Raw genomic sequence first — 18,632 nt, 5'->3', positions numbered from 1 at the left:
TTATGATAAAAGGTAAGTTTGGCCCCATATAACTCTCATGCTCATTGGCCATGTGATGCCTTCTGCCATGGATTGACTGTCGCCAGACTCTGGTGCCATGTATGCTTTTGGACTTCCTATCCTCTAGAACCATGAGCCAGATAAACTTCTGTTCTTTATAAATTATCCCGTCTGTGGTACTTTGTTATAGCAGCAGAAAATGGACTAAGACACATTCTGATATCTAAGTTCCCAGATGCATCAGCCAAGGAAAAACCTTGTAAGCAGATCTTTCAAAGGATGAGAAGCCTGCTTTGTTATTCTGTTCTGCATAATCACTGACAATCCCACAGGAATAATTACCACAGACATTTTCAATTCAAGAAGACTCTTCTAATTCAGAAATATGCATTTTTTTAAAAGACAATACAGAATTTACTGCTTGAGAAATGGTTAATTCACTTATGTTAATAGATCATCATAATTATATTTAATCTTCAGTAGCTTTATTGAAAAGTGGAATGAAAATATATGAAAAACAAAGAAAAAGTCAGTTTGGTCTTAATGAACCTTAATCCTCCAATATAAAGAGGACTCTTTCAGTATTGCTAGCAGCAAAGCCTATAAAATATGTCACAATTGACTAGAAATAGACTTAATATATGACTATATACAATTAAGCAAAAATAAAGTTGATGATCACTTGGCAATAACAGTTTAGACACGAACTTTAGAAGTGAAAGGTAAAGGAGGCATAATAATGTTATGTTTATGAAGATAATTTTCTTCAGCTAATATTTTGGGGATACAAGAAGAAACTTCATTTTGTTGTTTTCGCCACTTGAGTATATTCTCTGCTAGTTCTTCTGTTTCAGTCATCAAAACATCCATCTTTGCGAAAGCCTTGCTCTGTAACAGTTGAAAGAAAGGGAAAACAGGAGAGAAATTATATCTGTCACTAATTCGTTATCATTACATCACAAATCATTATGATACCAAAAGTTAATACCTGATCTTCTTCCAGCCCCTTACTGTAAAAGCTCTTTAATATTGTGCTCTCCCACTTTTTACAGTACACACCTTTTCTTTGTGAATTCATCTCTCCTTTGTCTTCAGTTATCACTTCAGTGCAGATGACCCTCAATCTTTATTGCTAAACCTAACCTCATTCCTAAAATTCAACCCACATTCAAATCTGCAGGCAACCTCTATCTGGATATACATTCTATTTAATGATGGTTCAAGTCACTCTGACTAGAAACTTCTTTTTTTTTTTTTTTTCAAAGACAGAATCTCTTTCTGTCATCCCAGCTGGAGCGCAGTGGTGTCATCATAGCTCACTGCAACCTCCAACTGCTGGGCTCAAGTGGTCCTCCTGCCTCAGCCTCCCAAGTAGCTGGGGCTACAGGTGCACACTACCATACCCAGCTAATTTTTCTATTTTAAGTAGAGACGGGGTCTCCCTTAGGCTGGTCTTGAACTCCTGACCTCAAGTGATCCTCCCACCTTGGCCTCCCAGAGTGCTAGGATTACAGGCGTGAGCTAGCGGGCCCAGCTTTAGAAATTTTCATTACCTTGGATATAGTCCTTGTTGAAATAGTAGCTAAGTTCTAGAAATTTGTCTTCCACAATCTAAAAAAAAAAATCTATACAATCCTTTATATTCCTATGCTTTAAATCTTTTATCAGAATGACTGTAATTATTCTCCAAGTTTCTCTGACTTTGGTTTCTCTGTCTAGTCTTCTAACCCAGAGCTGATCAACCTTTAATGTGCCTAGCAATCACCTGAGGAACTTGCTAAAATGTAGATTCTGATTCTGAACATCTAGACTGAATGAAGTCTGCAGATCTACATTTCTAACAAGTTTCCAGGTGATGCTAATGCTCTCTGCCTATATGCGGAATGGCAAGGCTCAGTGTACTCTATCCAATATTTTCTCCATTACCAAGGTACAATTCTGATCAACTCACTCCTCTGTGCCATTCATTAAAAAACAAAACAAAACAATTCAACGGCTCTCCAATATCAGACAGTAAAGTCTAAAGTTCTTAGTCTGGTTTTCAAGGTGTTCCATAAAGTAGTCCTGAGTAATCTCCTCAATACCTTTAAGCATCAGCCTAAGTGGAGTGCCACTTTCTCCTCAAACTACCTGTGCTGACTTGCTGCTTTTGGTCAGACTATTTCTTCTGATGTACATTCAAATTTCACCCATTCTTTTAAGATTCAGCTCACCACTAACTCCTACATAAAACTTTACTGAAGGCTTCCTACCCCCTATTCTACTCTGAATACCTCTAAACTGGAAGCATTCCCTCCCTTATCTATGCTCAATAGATAGCATCTCTTTATAATTCTATGCTGCATTTATTACACAAATATAATCCTATAAAGTAGAAAGTATATATCTTATAGCTGTCTTGCCAAACCTTGAGAATTTCAGGGCAGGGATTGGTCATACCTATCTTTCATGATATATGAAGCGTAGCCCTGGTACAATAAAGATAACACATTAATTAAATCTTGGAAAAAAGGATTTAAAATAATTTCTAAAGAAAAATGATGTAAAAAAAGTAAATGCTTCTTGATTTTAAAAATAATTAGCTTGACTCAGCCACAAAAAACAATGGTGATCTAGCACTTCTTGTATTATCCTGGATAAAGCTGGAGCCCATTCTAACTGAAGTATCCCAAGAATGGAAAAACAAGCTCCACATGTACTCACCATCAAATTGGTATTAACTGATCAACACTTAAGCGCATATATAGTAATAACATTCATAGGGTGTTGGGCAGATGGGAGTGGGGAGGAGGGGATGGGTATATACACACCTAATGGGTGCAGCATGCACCATCTGGGGGATGGACACGCTTTAAGCTCTGACTTGGGTTGGGGCAAGGGCAATATAGGTAACCTAAACATTTCTATCCCCATAATATGCTGAAATTAAAAAAAAAATAATTAGGCTGGTTGTGGTGGCTCACACCTGTAATCCTAGTACTCTGGGGGGCTGAGGTGGGAGGACTGCTTGAGCTCAGGAGTTTGAGACCAGCCTGAGCAAGAGTGAAACCCCATCTCTAATAAAAATAGAAAAATTAGCCAAGCATCGTGGCATGCACCTGTAGTCCCAGCTACTTGGGAGGCTGAGGCAGGAGGATCCCTGGAGCCCAGAAGTTTGAGGTTGCAGTGAGCGCATGATGATGCCACTGCACTCTACCCAGGGCAACAGAGTGAGACTCTGTCTCAAAAAAACAAAAAGAAATTGAACCTCACTCCCCCCACCACTTCATATTAAAAAATAAATAAAAATTAGCTCCTAATATTAGCCATCAAAAACTTAAACCAGGAGAGCACACTTATGAGATTCTAGTATAAAAGAAATAAATATAGCTATATTAATACTCACCATTTTCTTTAGATTTGCATTTAAATGAGGGATATTTCTAATTGTTTCAAGATGGGTTTCTAATTCCTCAATGAAAGTCACAGCCAACTCCAACAAATGTACCAAATATCTGAAAGAGAGAAAAAAGTCAACTATTTTTTTGTGTTCCCATTCTTTTCATTTAATCAGGACTTCTAATTTGAGATAAGAGAATTACAATCAACCTAATGAGCCAATAACAACCTTCCTGCATTCATGAAAATATCAGTGATAAAATATATCCTTCTCTTTTACTTTAAGCAAGTCTGAACTTGTCATCCAAATAGAAAAATGGGGCCGGGCGAGGTGGCTCACGCCTGTAATACTAGCACTCTGGAAGGCCGAGGCGGGTGGATCGCTTGAGGTCAGGGGTTCCAGACCAGCCTGAGCAAGAGTGAGACCCTGTCTCTCCTAAAAATAGAAAGAAATTATCTGGCCAACTAAAAATATATATAGAAAAAATTAGCTGGGCATGGTGGTGCATGCCTGTAGTCCCAGCTACTCAGGAGGCTGAGGCAGTAGGATAGCTTAAGCCCAGGAGTTTGAGGTTGCTGTGAGCTAGGCTGACACCACGGCACTCACTCTAGCTCGGGCAACAGAGCGAGACTCTGTCTCAAAAGCAAAAAAAAAAAAGAAAAATGGAAAGAAACAACACTAATCATATCTGAAACCCAACCTAATGTTAGATAAACCTCAGTGTTAATACTTTTCTCATATGGCTGGGCGCGGTGGCTCACGCCTGTAATCCTAGCACTCTGGGAGCCCGAGGCGGGAGGATTGCTTGAGGTCAGCAGTTCGAGACCAGCCTGAGCAAGAGTGAGATCCTGTCTCTACTAAAAATGGAAAGAAATTATATGGACAACTAAAATATACATAGAAAAAATTAGCTGGGCATGGTGACGCATGCCTGTAGTCCCAGCTACTCGGGAGGCTGAGGCAGAAGGATTGCTTGAGCCCAGGAGTTTGAGGTTGCTGTGAGCTAGGCTGACGCCATGGCACTCTAGCCCAGGCAACAAAGTGAGACTCTGTCTCAAAAAAAAAAAAAAAAAAAGGAAAAAAAATAATAATTTTCTCATATAAGTAAAGGATACAATAAAACCTCATTCCCTAGATAAAACCTCATTCCATTTCAATCTACTTATTCTCAGTAAAGAGTGAAGATAATAAGGGTAAATGTACTTCATTGAAATGGTCTATCCATAAACCTACTTTCAATCTTTGGGTTTACAAAATGCTTTAAAAATCATTACTCAGCTTTTGTTTAAGGTAGTATAATATATACATTAATGGTAATATACTGTACTAAATAGATACTGAATATATTCACAAGAATGGGGTTTTTGTATATCTATTATTTTACTACGAAATAAAAAGTCTAGGCTGGGCGCAGTGGCTCATGCCTGTAATCCTAGCACCCTGTGAGGCCGAGGCAGGAGGTTTGCTTGAGATTGAGACCAGCCTGAGCAAGAGCGAGACCCTGTCTCTACTAAAAAAATGAAAAAATTAGCTGAGCAACCAAAAATAGAACAACAAAAAAAATTAGCCGGGCATGGTGGTGAGTGCCTGTAGTCCCAGCTACTTGGTAGGCTGAGGCAGGAGGATCACTTGAGCCCAGGAGTTTGAGGTTGCTGTGAGCTAGGCTGACACGATGGCACTGTAGCCCAGGCAACAGAGCAAGACTGTTTCTCAAAAAAAAAAAAAAAATCTGACATATAAAAGATACTGATTTGTTCAAGGTAAGCTAGTGAGGCACTGGTACAGAAAGTTAGCAATTAGATCCCCAGATGCTTGCTTCTTTGTTTTTATTATTAATTATTATTACTATTTTTTAGAGACAGGGTATTGCTCTGTTGCCAGGGCTAGAGTGCAGTGGTGTTATCATAGCTCACTGCAGCCTCGAACTTCTGGGCTCAGCCTATGCTCCTGCTCAGGGTCCCAAGTAGTTAGAACTACTACTAGTAGTTGCACCACCACGCCTAGCTAATTTTTAAAAAATTTATTGTAGAGACAAGGTCTCACTATGTTCCCCAGGCTGGTCTTGAACTCCTAGCCTGAAGCAATCCTCCCACCTTGGCCTCCCAAAGCACTGGGATTACAGCCACTGCACCTGGTCTATTATGTATTATTAGCAATAACCTATATCTTTAATTTGATACCTAAAATATTCCTATCAGGAAGAGGGCAATAGAAGTCATCTCATAGTCTATGCATTGGGAAACTGAGGCAAAATTTTAAATCATTTGCCCAAGGCTTTGAGGCATGTAAATAATACAGATGAAAAAAAAAATCCATTTTTTTCCTCCTTTGGTTGACATTGTTTTCATATGTCCTGGCTAAACCTCCTCAACGGAGTATTTACATATAGGCAATATTAACTCAACAATAAATTTACTTCTCAGAAAACAGTTTATATATAATAAAAATGATTTTTACCTACCTTGCTACATGTTATAGATCTAATTTCTTTCATTAAAGTCATAATTTATAATTCCCAAAACACAATCGGCAAAAGGAAGTTATCTGTTCACCACAGGTATAATTCTTTTTTTTTTTAATTTCAATAGATTGAGGGTGCAAGTATTTTTTGTTATATGGATGAATTGTATAATGGTGAAGTAAGGGCTTTCAGTGTACCTGTTATCAGAATAGTATACACTGTACCCAACAGGTAATTTTTGATCCCTCAAACCCCGCCCACCCTCCCCTTTTCTCACCACTTTTCTCACCACTTTATGACAACATTTACCCATTGTTTAGCTCCCACTTATAAGTGGGAACATGTGGTATTTGTTTTTCTGTTCCTGAGCTACTTCACTTAGGACAATGGTCTCCAGTTCATCCAAGTAGCAGCTATAATTCTTTAAAAGCAAAGGATTTTCTTTCTGGCTTAATGTATCAACATTAATAATGTTAACAAATACAATCATTAATACATTGCTTCATGAATTATGCTACAAAGTAACTGCTAACCTAAACAAAAATTACCCTCAGAAAACATGCATAACTGTTAATTTCTACTTTTCAGTCTAACCTGTGATAAACAGCTTCAATAGGTAAGTTTTCTTGGCACATGGGTTTCAGCAGTCTTTGCCTGAGGGACCTCTTCTCTTTTAGCACTGCTTCCAAATGATTATTCATGCTTTGCAGAGTATGACACTTCTGAGCTACACAAACCAGAAACAGTAGTTACAGTTAGCAATCAGAAAAGTTTTGGAATTACTAATAATTTCTTCTTTGCTTTGGTTTGACCCTATCAATGTCAAAACTTTATCCCATTGTTTCCCTCCCAAATATCTCCTCTTTGCTATGTTTAATACTAATACCAACTTCATTTTCAACTACTTTCTCTTACTTTTCCTACTGTTAACCGGACATAGTGCTAAATTCTTTCTCTGTGTTTCTCAACTTTACCTTTTATTCAGTTTTCATAGCCAGAGCCATATTCTTCACATAAAGTCTTTTTTTCTATCCCTGCCTCTAATAGTCTACACTGGAACATTAAAAAAGAATCATTCTACAGCTATTTCTTTTTTCAAAACAGGGTCTCACTCTGTTGCCCAGGCTAGAGTGCAGTGGCAGCATGAAAGCTCACTACAACCTCAGACTTCTGGGCTCAAGTGATCCTCCTGCCTCAGCCTCCCAAGTAGTTGGGACTAAAGGCGCATGCTAGTATCCCCAGCTGATTTTTAAAATTTTTTGTAGAGATGGGGTCTTGCTACTACCCATGTTGGTTTCAAACTCCTGAGCTCAAGCAATCCCCTGGCCTTGGCCTGTCAAAGTGCTAGGATTACAAGCATGAGCCATCATGGCCCCTTTAGTCTCCTTTAATCTGGAAAGTTCCTCAGCATTTCTTTGTCTTTCAAGTTCTCCTGACTTTGAGGAGCCAACATGGTCACTTTTTATGCTATTTGCACTATTCAAGTTAACACAACTTCTACTGGAGTGTAGAAATAAAAGACTTTGTTAGCTTTGGGGCAATACCTGGAAACACTATGGTATATCATAATTTTGCTACCTGGTGCTTATTTACAATAACCCAAGAAAAAGTTGAAACTCCAATGATTACCCACTTAACCAAACCACTTACCCAAAAAGAAAGGATGAACAATATCTGCTGTATCCTTTGCTAGTTTCAGGAGTTCAATTTCCAGGTTTTTCTACATGAAAAACAAAAGTAACTAACATTTAGCTCACTCAGAAAGTATCCTGAAGTTAAAATTTGGTAAAAATAGATAGTCTTTAACCCAAGAACATGCCACAAGGAGTATATTCCTTAAGTGAGATGGGAGGATGATTTGTTTAAGAGCCCAAGGGATTTACTGAAGCTTTTCATTTTGGTGTTCTTGCCCTGCTGTTGCTATTGTTATTACTACTATTACTATTAGTATTGCTTCTACTATTAACTACTACAAGTAAACATCTATCCAGCTATGTGCTAGACACTGTTTTAAGTTCAAGCGAACTGCTGTCTGAATCAGTAAAAAAATGTTTTTTCTGTACTAGAAGCAGAAAGTGAAAAATTCAACATAATTTACCTGATAGATTTCAGCTTGAATATTTGTGATCTGCTGTAGTCTGGAGAAGTTCATAAAACAAGAAGTTGTTTTCTTAGATATATTTAACATCTCCTATTGGTAAAGGAACAGGGAAAATAGCAGTTTGTCACAAAAAGTTTCTGTGTACACTGGAATAGCATGCCCACAGGTCTAAAATGAGAATACATAATATACAACACTGTCCCTGAACATGAAGTACAGAGTAAAACAGTAGCAATGTGTATTTCCTGTTTTTAGAACCTTCACTATCACAAATCCCTTGCCCAAATAATTAAAAAATAAGAAAAACAAACAAGACAATCATTTTGTACTATTTTCCTAACATATTATACATAACAGATTTGTGTTACTGATAGCTTATCAGAGGATTCTAAGGCTCAACCTTTCCAAGGGCACAGGCCTAGTTTCTCTGACCTCCCTGGGGCTAAAATCACTACTTCCCCATGGAATAGTTTATCTAATTGTTAAATGGTCGCAATTGTCTACAAGTCATTCAAAGTGTCTATGTTCACATTTTCACTCTCTTAAAGGAATGTTTGTGTCCAAGCATAATCATTCTTTTAAAAAGGATACACCTTTTTTTATCCTTTCATTTTATTATTCTGTTATACCGTCCTCTTAAATTGTAGGTTACCTCAGAATATGAATATTATCTTGTTTAGCCCTAGACTTCATCCATAATTTCCTGTATCATCTTCTTTTCTAGAATGTTAGCACAGGAAAGAACTTCAGAGATCATATAGGCCAGAAACTGAGAAACTATAGTCCATGAACTAAGTGTAGCTCATTGCCTGTTTTTGTACATCCTGTAAGCTAGGAATGGTTTTTATATTTTCAAATCGTTGAGGGAAAAAAAAAAAATCAAAGAAAAATTTATACTTTAGGCCAGGCATAGTGGCTCACACCTGTAATCCTAGCACTATGGGAAGCTGAGGCCAGAGGATGGCTTGAGGTCAGGAGTTCGAGACCAGCCTGAACGAGTGAGACCCCGTCTCTACTAAAAATAGAAAAAAAAGATTATATTTTATAACACATGAAAATTAAATGAAATTCAAATTTCAGGGTCCAGAAATAAAATTTCATTGAAACAGAACTTCTCTCATTCATTTACATAGTCTCTCTGGCTGTTTTTACACTACAATCACCTATATGAATAGCTGCACCCATATGGCCTGCAAAGCCTCAAATATTTCCTATCTGGCTCTTCATAGCAGAAGTTTGCTGACTGAAAATAATCACTTTTATAAACACTTATTGAGTTAGGCAATGGAAGATACAAGGATTAATGAAATAAGCTTTCTGTCCTCAAGTGGCTCCTGATGGTTGGGAAGGAAAAGGTAGAAAGAACAAAATATTATAAATGCTCAATAACTGTCAGTATTAACATATATGTGAGAAGAGCAGGGGAAGATGTAGCCAGAAATGTAGTTTCCTATATAATCATAGATGATCTTGAGTGCTATGCTAAACAATCATAATGCAAAAAACAGGAGCAGCTGTACATTTTCTGGTTAAGAAGTAACATGATAATATATAATACTTAATTTAGAAATTTAACCGGGGGTAATATGAAAATTGAAACTAACGGAGAGCCAGGAGCTAGTGGGCAGAGGAAATAGAAAGTGATTGCTCAATGAGTACAGGAATTCCTAGGCTCACGCAATTCTCCTGAGGCTGGGTGCCGGCTCACACCTGTAATCTTAGCACTCTGGGAGGCCCAGTGGTAGGAGGATTGCTTGAGGACAGGAGTTCAAGACCAGCCAGAGCAAGAGTGAGATCCCCGTCTCTACTAAAAATAGAAAAATTAGCTGAGCGTGGTGGCAGGTGCCTGGGGAAGCTGAGGCAGGAGGGTCTCTTGAGCCCAGGAGTTTGAGGTTGCAGTGAGCTATGATGATGCCACTATACTCTACCCAGGGTGACAAAGACTCAGTCTAAAAAAAAAAAAAAAAAAAACCCAAAAAACAAAAGCAATCCTCCTGCTTTAGCCTCCCTAGTGACTAAGACTCTAGGCACATGCCACCATGCCTGGATAATTTTTTAATTTTTTGTAAAGACAGGTCTCACCATATTGCCCAGGCTGGTCTCAAACTCCTGGCCTCAAGCAATCCTCCCACCTCAGCCTCCCAAAGTACTAGGATTACAAGCATGAGCTACCATGCCCCGCCCAAATGTCTTATAGTATGAGTTTACCAAATTATGTTATGACAGGGGAACTGGACAGTACAAGTGAGAGTACTAGGTAACTTGGTAGAAAGAAAACATAGCAGAGAAGTGAGGAAGGATTCAGCTGGGGAGTGCTATGGTCACCCCTGGAAAAGCTGGTCAACTAGGACCACCTGAACATCCCCACCTCCAACATAACACTGCATCTTCAAAAGAAGTTTAAAATCTTTCAAGATAGTATCATAGTATCTTATCACAGTTCATCTTAAGAGATGACACAATGTGTTAGAAAAGGGACAGTGATAAAATCTAATTCTACTTCACTACTTGAGTGACCATGGGCAAGTTTTTTACTCTTTTAGGTCTTAGTTTGTTAAATTAAAAAATACTGTAAGGTATTAGAAGTCTCTAATCACTCTTCTAAGTATAAAAAGTTATCTATTTTATACAAATCTTCCACCATGTTCGTACTGCAGTTTTCTGCAGATGTGAGTTTACCTTTTAACTTTTCTCAGCTTCCTGTTTAGTGAAATTCCTCAACTTCTTCTTCACATGAAAATTTCTTTCCCTTAGTCTCAATGCCCTTGACCCCACCTTCCCCATTCCCTTCTGTCACTTGCATTCCATTATTCCCTCACATGTTCAATTTCTCCCTCTGTTGGCTCCTTTCCCCTGGCCTATGAACGTGCTCTTCCTGTCCAACCTAAAACTGCCATCCCTTGTGTTAATCTCTTTTCTCTCCTTCTCAAAATTAATCTTTCCCTCCATTCACGTTCCAAGGTCTTCTATGCCTTTTTCTCCAATACTTTTTTTTCCTTTAAAGATGCCAAACAAAGAGCTTCCCCTGGTGATCTTCTGTACCCAGCGCCTTTCACCCCAAATATGTGCTTCAATGCTTTCCACAAACGAGCGTTGTCGGGAATGCTTGTTTTAATTACCTACCCTTATTTCCCAACCCCGCAGCACACTACAATCGAGAGGCAATATTACTGAGTGAAAAAAAGCAGGGAAACACTGGTCTACCTTATCTCCTACAAACGGGCCTGGGATAATTTACCTACAGACGCTCAAAACGCAGCCTAATAGTCTAAACACCATCTACTCAGATCCCTGCTTTCGAAGAACCCACGGCAGAACGGTCACAACTGTTGCCTAGAAGAGGCTCTACCCGCCGTTACTCTAGTACAGCGCTCAACACGCACCCTCACGCACACTCCCGTAGCCAGCCCCACCACCTCACAGCCATATCCTGCAGCCACGGTGAGCACCCCCTTGGTGACGCCATCGCTGCCCCTACGCACCTGCGTGACTATCCCTGAAGCTACGAAGTGGCTCAACAGTAGCCCAGCACCGTTTGGCGCCGAGGCCGGGTCCCAGGGGTTGGCAGAAGCCATGGCTCGTACACACCTCCCCGGACGGCGCCAGGACAGAGCCGAAAGCAGCGCAAACGCGCGGCGCGCCTCGATGATGTCACAGGCCGTTCCCGCCCAGGCGGAAGCGCGGGGAGCGCATCTCCAGCTTGCGCTGGTCCTGGGTCTTCCCCTGCGGAACCCTCAATCAGCTAGCGGCAGGCGGTGAGTCTGGATTTCCCTGATCCTCCGTAAGCTCCCAGAGGCGCCTGGCCTCGGCTGCAAAAGCGGCAGGGCTTGGTGGTCGGGCTGTTTATTCTTCCCTTTCTTCCTTACCGCTCTTGGGCTGGCCCCCGGGATCCAAGGATCGGCGGGAGATGACAGCTGGGGCAGGAGACTCAGCCCGGAGGCCGACGGGGTGGCTGTGTGCCCGGACTGGGCTGTGACAGCTGCGCTTTCTTCCCGCAGGGACGTGAGTGGCGGCGCTAGGATGGGAAACAGTGCCCTCCGCGCTCATGTGGAAACGGCGCAGAAAACTGGTGTCTTTCAGCTTAAAGACCGAGGACTGACCGAGGTGAGACCGGGAGGGACCCGACCAGGGAACTTAAAGGGACAGGGACGGCGGGGGCTGCGAAGTTAATCGGTGAGGGATTCTCCACTCTGTGAACTCCTTTCTCCAGTTCCCCTCAGAGTTGCAGAAGCTGGCGAGCAATCTCAGGACCATCGACTTGTCCAACAACAAGATCGAGAGCCTACCGCCTTTGCTGATAGGGAAGTTCATTCTCCTGAAGAGCCTCTCCCTGAACAACAACAAACTGAGTATGGCTTTTGCCTGAGAAGCTTTTGCTAGTGATCAGCTGTTACCAAGGGTGGTTTTCTCTTACAAGCTGATTTTTTTTTGTTGGTGGTGGTGTTATGAAACCGTTCAGAGGGCTCAAGATGCAGAATGTCAGAGTCCTCGAAGCTTTCTACTTCTTGTAATTACATCTACAAGCCTCCTTGGGTGGTGTAATGATTGTTACTGGGTTAATTTGGACTTGAAAGGGAAGAACATCTTTGGGATGTGATATAAACAGAGCTACCTAATTTGGAAGGGAGGAAGGATGGGAAGGGGAGGAGCCTTCAAATCTCACAAAATTTCTGTTGGATTGTGCCTGGGCCCCTTTACAAAAAGAGCCCATTATATACATAAATGCTCTCCTACATTTTGATGGCACCCTCACCTTCTGAAGACTGTGTTAGTAAAATGCAATACCTAAAAATGGCACATGTGGGAATTCTACCTATATTAACAAGAGGCAAAGTAGGCTGCCATATAGTCTATATAAACTTCATCAAAGGTGTTTTAGCTCTATCAGATTCAGGTTTTTAAAAAATTTTCTTTGCTAGCTGTTCTTCCTGAGGAGATATGCAATCTGAAAAAACTAGAGACGCTAAGCTTAAACAACAATCACCTGAGAGAGCTGCCATCTACCTTTGGGCAACTCTCTGCCCTCAAGACCCTGAGCCTCTCTGGGAACCAACTGGGAGCACTACCACCCCAACTTTGTAGCCTACGGCACCTGGATGTGGTGGATCTCTCTAAGAACAAGATTCGAAGTATACCTGACATAGTAGGGGAACTGCAGGCCATCGAACTCAACCTCAACCAAAACCAGGTCTGGAGCTTAAGGGTTTTTTCTACAATATATGTGTGGTTTATGGCCTCCAGATAACCTCTTGTTTCCTAAACTGTCATCATGGAGCTAGGTATTAGAGTCTAGATGAGAGATATATTCTATGGGCTGAACTAATTTCAAAGCCCAAAGTGCCATGGAGTTAGTTGGGACACTGGGTGTGTTAGTTGTGTAGCTGTTTGGGGGAGGGTGGGATAGGTAACAAGGTGAGATCATTCAAAAATTAAATTACTGTCTCACAAATCTTGAAGAGTTCTTCAGATCCTCCTCATATATGCCCCTAATCATCTAGCAAGGAGCTATATCAGGGACATAGCATGGAAATGAGGCTTAAGCTCAGGTTCTGAGAGTCAGACATCAGAGGTAATTCAGTGCTCTTTTTTTGTTTTACATCTTTGTTAATCGTGTGTCCAGCTTTTGCTGAAAAACCTTAAGTGATAGGCTTTCTGGAGATAGCCCATTTCATTGTTGCACAGCTTTAATTATAATATTTAAAATTTGTTTCCATTACTTTGGAAGCTTTTTGGTTAATATTTATCTGTCTGGAAAAACAATCCAAAGATAGTTGCCTAAGCATAAAGCACAAGTGATGAAACATTAAATATTGTGAGATTGGGTAGCCTTTAGTTTTCCTTGTGTCTGCTTCTAGATCTTCGTGGTCCAATGCAGTAGCCACTAGCCACATACGGTTATCACTGTTCTAGATTGTAGTGATCTTAAATTGTGATAAATTCAGCCAGTCTTTGAGAAGATTCGCTTCATCTTTCTCTTAAAGTGGATATTCCTGTATGTTTTGAACTTTTTGGGAAAAAGTTGTGGATCAGTTAAGCATTAAGTGTCAGCTGAGGACTTACTCCACATTCACCTCTCCTGATGCCCTTAGTCCATGGTTCTCAGACTATAGCGTGCATCAGAATAACCAGAAGAGCTTGTTTAAGGACATCACTGCATCCCTACCCTGAGTGTTTCTCATTTAGTAGCTCTGGGATGAGGTCTGAGAATTTGCATTTCTAGTAAGTTCACAGGTGATGATCTGAGATGATACCAGGCAGAAACAATAGAATTTGGTGACTTATAGCATTTAAAAGGCAAAAGAGGTGAGTCAAAGACAGTTGCTTGATGGCCTAATATAACAGTGGTGCTACTGAGAACAGATACGCTGATATGCTAAATTGTTTATGGTGAATCATCTAAATGGAAATGTTTTGCTGAAAGTTGGAGACATAGGAGTAGAGATGAGTAGATATGAATGTAGATACATACTTCGTGGTCATAACATAAGTGATGGCTTTAAGAATGAATGTGCTTTCTAGGAGAAAATTTGGAGAGATCACATATGAAGTATTAGGGATTGCTGCTTGAAAAGTGTCCATAGGAACAAGGGAAGCCAAAAATCAGGAATAATTCAAAAGATAGGAAGAAAAACCAAGTACTTAAGCACAAGAAGAGTTTTAAGGAAGGGATAGATGGTACAGTTAAATGCAACAGGGAATGAGGACAATGGATTCCTGAATTTGGAAGTAAAGGAGTAAAGTGGTATCTATGTACATATAAAAGATTGATAGTAGGCCGGGTGTGGTGGCTCATGCCTGTAATCCTAGCACTCTGGGAGGCTGAGGCGGGCGGATCGTTTGAGCTCAGGAGTTCAAGACCAGCCTGAACTAGAGCGAGACCCTAGCTCTACTAAAAAAAATAGAAAGAAATTAGCTGGACAACTAAAAATATATAGAAAAAATTAGCCGGGCATGGTGGCGCATGCCTGTAGTCCCAGCTACTCGGGAGGCTGAGGCAGTAGGATCGCTCAAGCCCAGGAGTTTGAGGTTGCTGTGAGCTAGGCTGACGCCATGGCACTCTAGCCCGGACAACAGAGTGAGACTCTGTCTCAAAAAAAAAAAAAGATTGACAGTAAATGTACCAAAATGTTTATGGTGGTTATTTCTGGGTGGTGGATTATAGGTAAACTTTTTTCTTTAAATTTGTGTGATTCTCAAATTTTATACAATGAACATATAGTGCTTTTATTATTAGAAAACTTTGTTTCCAAAAAGCCACTGGTGACCTTCATAAAAGCATTTTTTTTTTTAAAGTGGAGGAGTAGTAACAGAAGCTAGATAACAGAAGCTTCTGGAGTGAGTAGGTAGTGAGAAAATGGAGGCGGTAAAAGAAAGGAAAACTAGGACAAATAGTCAAGTAAAGATTTTTAGTTTTAATGTACTAAAAAGTAACCATTATAGTGCTTATGCTTTTTCCTATTATTCTTTTGTTGTTGTTCAATAGATATCTCAGATCTCAGTAAAGATATCTTGCTGTCCTCGCCTTAAAGTTCTTCGCCTGGAAGAGAACTGTCTTGAGCTTAGCATGCTTCCACAGAGCATCCTCAGTGATTCCCAGATCTGTCTACTTGCAGTGGAAGGCAATCTTTTTGAAATAAAGAAACTTCGAGAACTGGAAGGCTATGATAAGGTATGAATTAGTTTTATTCTGCATATCTAGTCACTGCCCCAGAGAAGACAGTGGTGAAATAACCCACATTAGCTTACAGCTTACAGCTAATGTCAACAGAATTTGTTCTCCCCCATTTTGGAAGTGGGTTCTAAGAACCAGCCAAATTGTATTGTGCCAAGATGACTTTTTCTCTATAGACAGCTTATCATAAAGCATCTTGTCTTTTGATGTGTTTCCTAATAAAATACAAAATCTTTTTTAAAACTATGTGCTTTAAATTTGCATTTAGAACAGGTAGATTTTGCAGGAAATGAAGGATCATATCCAATAAAAGCCAAAATGGAAAAAAATATATATATAAAAGCCTAAATAACAAATAGTATGGCTTGTATTTATTTGCTCATACCAAAATACTACATATGTATTATTTCATGTTTTTTAGTACATGGAGAGGTTCACAGCCACGAAGAAGAAGTTTGCATGATGTTCTCCAGGACCATGGGAACCTTACAGGATACTGACTTGGATCCTCTGTTGGAATCTGGCTGAATCAAAGGATCCTATTGTTGTCAAGGATACCTGCAGTGAGAAGATGACACTCCAGGAGATTATATTTCACGCAATGAATTGTTTCCTTTTCAGGGCTCTTCTCAAATAAGGAATCAGGAGATAGGAGGATTCCTTAATTTTGAGTCACGGATAGAACAATGCACAAGGTTGATCTTCAAAACCGTCATTAGTTTGGCTTTCAGAAACCAGTAGCTAGTTGCTATTTATACAGTGAGGGGTGCTGCCTGTATCAGAATAGCTCCACACCACAGCTTGAGATTTTGTTTAGTTTCAATGTGTGAGCTTTCATAAAGTCAGTTGCCATTCCATCTCTGTGTTAACATTTCATATTTTTATGAAATTCAAATAATTTGTGAGAGGCTGCTATGGTTAATGTAAAGGTTTATGATTTTATTGCAGTCCATCAGTTCAATTGCAGTGTTTATACTTAGAATTTAGGACATAAATATGTGACTGTTTGTCTTGATTAAAAGTGTACTTTGTCAGAGAAGCACCAACACAACACTAAGATGTTTCCCAAGGCTGCAGTAGCAAATTCTTTACTATTGCAGGTGCCTTATTGGTAGAGGGCTCTTAAGAGCAAAAACTGTATATGCAACACTTGTAAGACAAAAGGGATTTTAATAATCAAGATTTTCCTGAAGCTTTGTTAGAAATATTATGTTTTATTTCTGGTAATCTTTTCCCCTTTTTGTATTTATAACACTACTAATCAAATTACCTATCAAGAAACCATTGCTACAATATTTTAAAACAACCTATGTTTATCAAGTTTATTCTCTGAATGAGAGCACATACTAAATAAAGAATTTTTAATGAACTTTGGCTGGAAGTTTAAGAGTAATCCTTTACGGGAAGAAGACAGGAGAACTTTAACCCATAAATGGCCCTTTGTTCTTTGAAAGTAAACTGATTAGGAAGAAATGTTTCGTGCTCTTTTTCAGGTTGCATGAATAGTGAAATGCCTTCATGTGACTGATGATAAACATTTTATGGTACTGGAACCATGCTTATTAAGAGAACCTGAAGGTACAAAGGTAGAGGATTTCAGATTGTCACTGACGTCAACATTTAGAAAACTACCATTTTGGTCATTTTCTGAAGTTTTATCTTAGCCAAGGAGCTATTGTTAGCCATAACATCGACAGTTCTCAATAATAGTTAAACCTAGCTTATCCATTAAGCCAAGAGATCCTAACAGGCCAGGAGCAGTGGCCCAAACCTGTAATCATAGCACTTGGGAGGCTGAGGTGGGAGGAGCACTTGAGGCTAGGAGTTTGAGACCAGCCTGGGAAATAGCAAGAACCTGTCTCTACAGAAAGTTTTTAAAACAGTCGTGGTGGCATGTACCTGTCGTCACAGCTACTTGGGAGGCTGAGGCAGGAGGATCCCTTGAGCTCAGGAGTTGGAGGTTGCAGTGAGCTATGATGATGCCACTGCAGTCTAGTTCAGGCAACAGAGTGAGACTCTGTCCCCCGCCCCTGCCCTCCCCCCAAAAAAAAGAGGAAGAAGAAGAAGGAAGACATCACGAGAGCCTACTGTATATTTAATTCATATGAGGAGGTCTCTCTGACCTTAAATCTGGTCTAGGTAGTCTCTTTTCCCATAGGTTATTTTTTCTGTTTCTCAATTTTGGGAGAGCTAGGGTGCACCAGTTTTACCAGAATCAATTGAGGTGTTTTCTTTTTTCTAAATTTTAATGTTTATTAACCTTATTGATCCGTTTAAAAATTAACATTTCTCTAAATATTTTATCAGAACTTATAAATTTAACAGCTGAAATGTTTCCATTTAATTAATTGGAGCTTAATCCCCACCCCTGTAAGAATCAGTCACTATCACCCTTTACAACTTGAACCCAGACTTATTTCTAAATACTCTTCCTTCACTCTCATTTGCCTGCCCACCCTTACCAGATTATTCTACGCCTTAAACCCATGGTGCAATAACTTTCTCCTCTAACTGCCTTTCTACAGTTCAGTTCATCCCTCAATATCCATGGGGGATTGGTTTCAGGATACCCCCCACCGCCCCCATGGACACCAAAATCCGTGTTGCTCAAGTCCCTTACATAAAACGGCATAGTATTTGCATATAACTGCACATCTTCCCAAATACTTTAAATCATCTAGATTACTTATACCTAATACAATGCCTACACATCACTTCATTCATGTGGATTTGACATAGTATCTTCATACGCAGCAAATTCAAATTTTGCTTTTTGGAATTTTGTGGATTTTTTTCCCCTGAGTATTTTTGATCTGCAGTTGGTTGAATCCACAGATGTGGAACCCAGGGATATAGAAGGCCAATTGTATTGTTCACTAGGTCAGGAATGCCTTCTCTCACTAACATGCTCCTTCCCTATGTCTAAGCCCCTTCCCTAAGTCTAATCCGAATTATAACTGCTCTTCCATCTGTTCCTATAGCACTTCTCACGTTCTATATTTATCTGTTGCTTGCTAGA

The 18,632-nt window shown here is 39.9% G+C and overlaps 2 protein-coding genes across 2 annotated transcripts; one reads left to right on the top strand and one right to left on the bottom strand.

The window, feature by feature from the left end:
* Positions 1-396: 396 nt before the first annotated feature.
* Positions 397-11,572, bottom strand: HAUS2 (HAUS augmin like complex subunit 2). The gene is made up of 6 exons (XM_045539613.1): positions 11,424-11,572; positions 7,939-8,031; positions 7,491-7,560; positions 6,435-6,567; positions 3,386-3,494; positions 397-888 (listed from the first exon to the last, which is right to left on the bottom strand). The coding sequence occupies exons 1-6, from the start codon at positions 11,514-11,516 to the stop codon at positions 697-699; spliced, it is 690 nt and encodes a 229-aa protein (XP_045395569.1). The 5' UTR covers positions 11,517-11,572; the 3' UTR covers positions 397-696.
* A 16-nt stretch (positions 11,573-11,588) lies between these two features.
* Positions 11,589-16,982, top strand: LRRC57 (leucine rich repeat containing 57). Its single transcript, XM_045539597.1, has 6 exons — positions 11,589-11,696; positions 11,940-12,045; positions 12,152-12,290; positions 12,861-13,129; positions 15,425-15,610; positions 16,035-16,982. The coding sequence occupies exons 1-6, from the start codon at positions 11,590-11,592 to the stop codon at positions 16,074-16,076; spliced, it is 849 nt and encodes a 282-aa protein (XP_045395553.1). The 5' UTR covers position 11,589; the 3' UTR covers positions 16,077-16,982.
* Positions 16,983-18,632: the final 1,650 nt, after the last annotated feature.

Source organism: Lemur catta, chromosome 1 (assembly GCF_020740605.2).
Source record: "Lemur catta isolate mLemCat1 chromosome 1, mLemCat1.pri, whole genome shotgun sequence".
NCBI lineage: Eukaryota > Metazoa > Chordata > Mammalia > Primates > Lemuridae > Lemur > Lemur catta.
Note: the sequence above shows the minus strand (reverse complement) of the source record. Positions and strands in the feature narration are given on the sequence as shown.